Source organism: Phyllobates terribilis, unplaced genomic scaffold, assembly GCF_046119375.1.
Source record: "Phyllobates terribilis strain yellow unplaced genomic scaffold, ASM4611937v1 Scaffold_9__5_contigs__length_417890890, whole genome shotgun sequence".
NCBI classification, from domain to species: Eukaryota; Metazoa; Chordata; class Amphibia; order Anura; family Dendrobatidae; genus Phyllobates; species Phyllobates terribilis.
Genome location: NW_027362769.1, coordinates 392,831,076 through 392,839,558, shown reverse-complemented (window position 1 = coordinate 392,839,558; position 8,483 = coordinate 392,831,076). Strand labels below are relative to the sequence as shown.

Genomic DNA, 8,483 nt, shown 5'->3' with positions numbered 1-8,483 from the left:
ATGTGATGTCTATACCTGTGTGTATGTATGTGCTCTATGTATACATGTGGGCATGTACTGTCTGTATTATATATATAAAAAAATGTGTCTGCTATGTGTATATACATATATGTGTATCACATAGTGTGTGTGTGTGTGTGTGTGTGTGTGTGTGTGTGTGTGTGTGTGTGTGTGTGTGTGTGTGTGTGTGTGTGGTCACATTTATAAATCCTGGCAGCACAGCCAAAAGTACAGGGGGTGTAAACAGGTCAGCAGTCACCCAGTGAAAAAGCAAAATGCTGCCTACTTATCAGATGATTGGATTCTTTATGGCAGAAGAAAAATCCTTGTTCTCGGCAGCACATCGCCCGGTGTAGCCTGCAGATGTGCTGCTGATAGATTAATCTGTCCCCACACAGTATCATCTTATTAGGGTGTGTGCAGAAGGTCCGAATTTGCTGCGGGTTTGACGCTTCGGACTTCTGCAGTGGCCAGATGTTACAAAGTCTAAAGTGAATTTATTTCAGTTCTTCAATACAAAAAGTGAATCTCCTATATTATATAGAGTCATTACACACAGAGGGATCTATTATACAGAGTCATTACACACAGAGGGATCTATTATATAGAGTCATTACACACAGAGGGATCTATTATATAGAGTCATTACACACAGAGGGATCTATTATACAGAGTCATTACACACAGAGGGATCTATTATATAGAGTCATTACACACAGAGGGATCTATTATATAGAGTCATTACACACAGAGGGATCTATTATATAGAGTCATTACACACAGAGGGATCTATTATACAGAGTCATTACACACAGAGGGATCTATTATACAGAGTCATTACACACAGAGGGATCTATTATATAGAGTCATTACACACAGAGGGATCTATTATATAGAGTCATTACACACAGAGGGATCTATTATATAGAGTCATTACACACAGAGGGATCTATTATATAGAGTCATTACACACAGAGGGATCTATTATATAGAGTCATTACACGCAGAGGGATCTATTATATAGAGTCATTACACGCAGAGGGATCTATTATATAGAGTCATTACACACAGAGGGATCTATTATATAGAGTCATTACACGCAGAGGGATCTATTATACAGAGTCATTACACACAGAGGGATCTATTATACAGAGTCATTACACACAGAGGGATCTATTATATAGAGTCATTACACGCAGAGGGATCTATTATATAGAGTCATTACACACAGAGGGATCTATTATATAGAGTCATTACACACAGAGGGATCTATTATATAGAGTCATTACACACAGAGGGATCTATTATATAGAGTCATTACACACAGAGGGATCTATTATATAGAGTCATTACACACAGAGGGATCTATTATATAGAGTCATTACACACAGAGGGATCTATTATATAGAGTCATTACACACAGAGGGATCTATTATATAGAGTCATTACACACAGAGTGATCTATTATAAAGAGTCATTACACACAGAGGGATCTATTATATAGAGTCATTACACACAGAGGGATCTATTATATAGAGTCATTACACGCAGAGGGATCTATTATATAGAGTCATTACACACAGAGGGATCTATTATATAGAGTCATTACACGCAGAGGGATCTATTTCAAGTGTTTATTTCAGTTAATGTTGATGATTATGGTTTACAGCCAATGAAAACACAAAAGTCATTATCTCAGTAAATTAGAATAATTAACAAAAAACACCTGCAAAGGCTTCCTACGTGTTTAAAAAGGTCCCTTAGTCTGTTTCAGTAGGCTCCACAATGATGGGAAAGCGGCTGACTTGACAGATGTTCAGAAGGCAGTCACTGACACACTCCACAAGGAGGGTAAGCCACAAAAGGTCATTGGTAAAGAAGCTGGCTGTTCACACAGTGCTGTATCCGAGCATATTAATGGAAAGTTGAGTGGAAAGAAAAAGTGTGGTAGAAAAAGGTGCAGAAGCAACCGGGATAACCGCAGCCTGGAAAGGATTAAGAAAAGGTCAGACAAACATTTGTGGGAGATTCACATGGAGTGGACTGCTGCTGGAGTCATTGCTTCAAGAGCCACCAGACACAGACGTATCCAGGACATGGGCTACAAGTGTCACATTCCTTGTGTGTCAAGCCACTCATGACCAATAGACAACGCCAGAAGTGTCTTACCTGGGCCAAAGAGAAGAAGACCTGGACTGTTCTCAGTGGTCCCAGGTGCTGTTTTCAGATGAAAGTAAATTTTGCATTTCACTTGGAAATCAAGGTCCCAGAGTCTGGAGGAAGAGTGGAGAGGCCACAATCCAAGCTGCTGGAGGTCTAGTGTGAAGTCTCCACAATCAGTGATGGTTTGGGGGCCATGTCATCTGCTGGTGGAGGTCCACTGTGTTTTATCAAGACCAAAGTCAGCACAGCCAGCTACCAGGACATTTTACAGCTCTTCATGCTTCCCTCTGCCGACAAGCTTTTTGGAGATGGAAATGTCATTCTCCAGCAGGACTTGGCCCCTGTCCACACGGCCAAAAGTACCAATACCTGGTTTACACACAACAGTATCACTGTGCTTGATTGGCAGCAAACTCGGCTGACCTTAACCCCATAGAGGATCTATTATAGAGAATCTATGGAGTATGTCAAGAGGAAGATGAGGGACACCAGACCCAACAATGCAGACGAGCTGAAGGGGGCTATCAAAGCCACCTGGGCTCCATAACCTCTCAGCAGGGCCACAGGCTGATCCCTCCATGCCACAGGCTGATCCCTCCATGCCACAGGCTGATCCCTCCATGCCACATTGCCGCACTGATGCAGTAATTGACGCACAAGGAGCCCGACCAAGTATTGAGGCATTTACTGATCAGACATTTCAGGAGGACGACAAGCTGCTGTTATAAAGTATTCTAATTTACTGAGATAATGACTTTTGTGTTTTCATTGGCTGTAAGCCATAATCATTAACATTAACAGAAATAAACACGTGAAATAGATCCCTCCGCGCGTAATGACTCTATATAATAGATCCCTCCGCGCGTAATGACTCTATATAATAGATCCCTCCGCGCGTAATGACTCTATATAATAGATCCCTCCGCGCGTAATGACTCTATATAATAGATCCCTCCGCGCGTAATGACTCTATATAATAGATCCCCCTGCGCGTAATGACTCTATATAATAGATCCCTCTGCGTGTAATGACTCTATATAATAGATCCCTCTGTGTGTAATGACTCTATATAATAGATCCCTCTGTGTGTAATGACTCTATATAATAGATCCCCCTGCGCGTAATGACTCTATATAATAGATCCCTCTGTGTGTAATGACTATATAATAGATCCCTCTGCGTGTAATGACTCTATATAATAGATCCCCCTGCGCGTAATGACTCTATATAATAGATCCCTCTGTGTGTAATGACTCTATATAATAGATCCCTCTGTGTGTAATGACTATATAATAGATCCCTCTGTGTGTAATGACTCTATATAATAGATCCCTCTGTGCGTAATGACTCTATATAATAGATCACTCTGTGCGTAATGACTATATAATAGATCACTCTGTGCGTAATGACTCTATATAATAGATCCCTCTGCGTGTAATGACTCTATATAATAGATCCCTCTGTGTGTAATGACTCTATATAATAGATCCCTCTGTGTGTAATGACTCTATATAATAGATCCCTCTGTGTGTAATGACTCTATATAATAGATCCCTCTGTGTGTAATGACTCTATATAATAGATCCCCCTGCGCGTAATGACTCTATATAATAGATCCCTCTGTGTGTAATGACTCTATATAATAGATCCCTCTGTGTGTAATGACTCTATATAATAGATCCCCCTGCGCGTAATGACTCTATATAATAGATCCCTCTGTGTGTAATGACTCTATATAATAGATCCCTCTGTGTGTAATGACTCTATATAATAGATCCCTCTGTGTGTAATGACTCTATATAATAGATCCCTCTGTGTGTAATGACTCTATATAATAGATCCCTCTGTGTGTAATGACTCTATATAATAGATCCCTCTGTGTGTAATGACTCTATATAATAGATCCCTCTGTGTGTAATGACTCTATATAATAGATCCCTCTGTGCGTAATGACTCTATATAATAGATCCCTCTGCGTGTAATGACTCTATATAATAGATCCCTCTGTGTGTAATGACTCTATATAATATATGAATTTCACTTTTTGGATTGAAGAAATAAATTAACTTTTTGATGATATTCTAATTTACTGAGATGCACCTGTAGCTGCAACCAAAATGTTTGTGTGGTGGAGCAATATGTCAGGATTGAGGGCCCCACTTTGTCTAAAACCGGCCATGCATACAGCACAGGCTGCAGTGTAGAAGGGGCTCAGCAGACCCCACATCATACAGCACAGGCTGCAGTGTAGAAGGGGCTCAGTAGACCCCACATCATACAGCACAGGCTGCAGTGTAGAAGGGGCTCAGTAGACCCCACATCATACAGCACAGGCTGCAGTGTAGAAGGGGCTCAGTAGACCCCACATCATACAGCACAGGCTGCAGTGTAGAAGGGGCTCAGCAGACCCCACATCATACAGCACAGGCTGCAGTGTAGAAGGGGCTCAGCAGACCCCACATCATACAGCACAGGCTGCAGTGTAGAAGGGGCTCAGCAGACCCCACATCATACAGCACAGGCTGCAGTGTAGAAGGGGCTCAGTAGACCCCACATCATACAGCACAGGCTGCAGTGTAGAAGGGGCTCAGCAGACCCCACATCATACAGCACAGGCTGCAGTGTAGAAGGGGCTCAGCAGACCCCACATCATACAGCACAGGCTGCAGCGTAGAAGGGGCTCAGCAGACCCCACATCATACAGCACAGGCTGCAGCGTAGAAGGGGCTCAGCAGACCCCACATCATACAGCACAGGCTGCAGCGTAGAAGGGGCTCTGTAGACCCCACATCATACAGCACAGGCTGCAGCGTAGAAGGGGCTCTGTAGACCCCACATCATACAGCACAGGCTGCAGTGTAGAAGGGGCTCAGTAGACCCCACATCATACAGCACAGGCTGCAGTGTAGAAGGGGCTCAGTAGACCCCACATCATACAGCACAGGCTGCAGTGTAGAAGGGGCTCAGTAGACCCCACATCATACAGCACAGGCTGCAGTGTAGAAGGGGCTCAGTAGACCCCACATCATACAGCACAGGCTGCAGTGTAGAAGGGGCTCAGTAGACCCCACATCATACAGCACAGGCTGCAGTGTAGAAGGGGCTCTGTAGACCCCACATCATACAGCACAGGCTGCAGGGAAGAAGGGGCTCTGTAGACCCCACATCATACAGCACAGGCTGCAGTGTAGAAGGGGCTCAGCAGACCCCACATCATACAGCACAGGCTGCAGTGTAGAAGGGGCTCAGCAGACCCCACATCATACAGCACAGGCTGCAGTGTAGAAGGGGCTCAGCAGACCCCACACCATACAGCACAGGCTGCAGTGTAGAAGGGGCTCTGTAGACCCCACATCATACAGCACAGGCTGCAGGGTAGAAGGGGCTCTGTAGACCCCACATCATACAGCACAGGCTGCAGTGTTGGCCGTGGGGACAATGTGCTGTGTTCTGTCTCCCCAGGGTGTGATAATGTCGTCCTGATCTGGGACGTGGGCTGCGGACAGTCCATCATCTCCATAGACGAGACCCACACCGACCTCATATACAGCGTGGCCTGGAACAGGAACGGGTCCCTCATCTGCACCTCCTGCAAAGACAAGAAGATCCGAATCATAGAGCCCAGAGCCGGGACTGTAATGACGGTGAGAGCCCAGAGCATTGCACCTGCAGAGCATCCTGTATTATCAGTTTGTAATTCTAAAGACAATGCAGAGACAATACCTGAAGCCACCAGCAGGGGTGGCAGCACAAATTCACCCCCAGCATTGCCCCATTGATTACATCCATTGCTCTATCCTCTTCCCGCAGGAGAAAGAGAAGCCGCACGAGGGCAGCCGGCCGGTCCGCGCCATCTTTGTCTCCGATGAGCAGATATTAACCACAGGGTTCAGCCGGATGAGCGAGCGGCAGGTGGCCCTATGGGACACGGTGAGTCGGCGTAAAGTGCTGCCACCTCCTGGCTGCCTGCAGTATGACACTGCTTTACTGCAGATGTGGTGCTGGTCTGTCTGTACCTGCAGAGCATCTCACCTCCACATCTTTTCTCCTCTACAGAAGGCCTTCGATTCTCCGCTCACCCTGCAGGAGCTGGACACGAGCAGCGGCGTCCTCATCCCCTTCTTTGACCCCGATACAAATATCGTCTACGTGTGCGGGAAGGTGGGCGATGGCGATTTTGCACAGTGCTGGTCTTTCTGGGGGGTCAGGACGCAGCGGGGGTCACATTTCTGTCTCGTCACAGGGGGACAGCAGCATCCGCTACTTCGAGGTGACGGACGAGGCGCCCTACGTTCATTACCTGTCGGTGTACAGCAGTAAAGACTCCCAGCGGGGGATGGGCTACATGCCAAAGCGCGGGCTAGAGGTGAACAAGTGCGAGATCGCCAGGTAGGTGTCATGGCGGAGCGGTGCCCGCTACCAGCTCAGCGGCTCCACCATTACCGGGATTATATCATTATAGATTTTACAAGCTGCACGAGAGGAAATGTGAACCCATCGCCATGACGGTGCCCAGGAAGGTGAGACTCAGCCACCGCGGGCATCAGACGGGCACAGGGCGAGGGGCATGACTGACCATCACTCCCATCCTCCGCAGTCTGACCTGTTCCAGGAGGATCTGTACCCGGACACCATCGGCCCGGACCCGGCCATCACCGCGGACGAGTGGCTGTCGGGGAAGGACGCGGGGCCGCTGCTCATCTCCCTGAAGGACGGGTACGTCCCGAGCAAAAGCCGAGAACTGAAGGTCACCAAGAACGTCCTGAACGTGCGGCTGCCGAAACGCAGCCAGTCGTCCAACGGGAGCGGAGCGAGCGGGGTAAGAGGCGGGCGACACCGGGCACAGATAATGTAACCCACCCTACATTGTAACGCCCCTGTCCTCCCACCCGCAGGACTGCAGCCTGGAGCAGCTCCTGGAGGAGATAAAGCAGCTGAAGACCACCGTCACCGAGCAGGGGCAACGCATCGCCGAGCTGGAGGGCAAAGCGGCCAACTAGCCGAGAGGTACCCCTGTAACCCTGCGCGGCCCCCTCCTCCTGGGGGGCAGATCACAGGGCCTTCAACCCGACCCTCAGACGGCAGGACAGCGGACAGACTAACAGCGCAGACGGCAAAGCTGATAAGACCCCCATCATACCGCCTGCCCCCGATCATCGGCTCATCTCAGTCCTCTGTGCCAGCCTGGGGGGGGGCACAGCAAGGTGTAAATATTACCATACTTGATAATCCCCCACCCAAAGAAGGACCCCCTGAGCCGTCATCTTTTGTCAGGTTCTTCCATGTCTGCTCCCGGGTGACGGCATCCAGCTTTCCTGCAGTCCTGAATGGAAAATCTGCCCGATCATCCACCAACATGGGAGAGAGAGACGACACCGCAGCAAAGTGACAACCTGACAGAAGCGGATGGCGAGATATTTTTATTTTATTTTAATATGAAATGCTGTTCAATAATAAAATACAAACCAGGAAAATAAAGAGTTAATTCTCTACAGCCTCAAACTGGCTCCTGTCAGTCAACTTTTACTTGCTGGAGCTCCCTGTATACAGAGAAACATGATAAGATCCTGTCTGCAGCCACCACTAGGGGGAGCTCCCTGTATACAGAGATACATGATAAGATCCTGTCTGTAGCCACCACTAGGGGGAGCTCCCTGTATACAGAGATACATGATAAGATCCTGTCTGCAGCCACCACTACGGGCAGCTCCATGTATACAGAGATACATGATAAGATACTGTCTGCAGCCACCACTAGAGAGAGCTCCCTGTATACAGAGAGACATGATAAGATACTGTCTGCAGTCACCACTAGGGGGAGCTCCCTGTATACAGAGATATATGATAAGATCCTGTCTGCAGCCACCACTAGGGGGAGCTCCCTGTATACAGAGAAACATGATAAGATCCTGTCTGCAGCCACCACTAGGGGGAGCTCCCTGTATACAGAGATACATGATAAGATCCTGTCTGCAGCCACCACTAGGGGGAGCTCCCTGTACAGAGATACATGATAAGATTCTGTCTGCAGCCACCACTAGGGGGAGCTCCCTGTATACAGAGATACATGATAAGATACTGTCTGCAGTCACCACTAGGGGGAGCTCCCTGTATACAGAGATATATGATAAGATTCTGTCTGCAGCCACCACTAGGGGGAGCTCCCTGTATACAATGATACATGATAAGATCCTGTCTGCAGCCACCACTAGGGGGAGCTCCCTGTATACAGAGATACATGATAAGATCCTGTCTGCAGCCACCACTAGGGGGAGCTCCCTGTATACAGAGATACATGATAAGATTCTGTCTGCAGCCAC

The 8,483-nt window shown here is 47.6% G+C and overlaps 1 protein-coding gene across 1 annotated transcript in view; it reads left to right on the top strand.

Annotated features, from left to right (window-relative positions):
* CORO1A (coronin 1A) overlaps positions 1-7,665 on the top strand; it is a 14,059-nt gene extending 6,394 nt beyond the window's left edge. The window contains exons 5-11 of the mRNA XM_073648737.1: positions 5,626-5,807; positions 5,974-6,093; positions 6,220-6,324; positions 6,407-6,552; positions 6,626-6,683; positions 6,761-6,982; positions 7,059-7,665. Of these exons, the coding sequence (XP_073504838.1) occupies positions 5,626-5,807; positions 5,974-6,093; positions 6,220-6,324; positions 6,407-6,552; positions 6,626-6,683; positions 6,761-6,982; positions 7,059-7,163 (938 nt within the window). The 3' untranslated portion in view covers positions 7,164-7,665. The remainder of the gene's footprint in view (positions 1-5,625; positions 5,808-5,973; positions 6,094-6,219; positions 6,325-6,406; positions 6,553-6,625; positions 6,684-6,760; positions 6,983-7,058) is intronic.
* Positions 7,666-8,483: the final 818 nt, after the last annotated feature.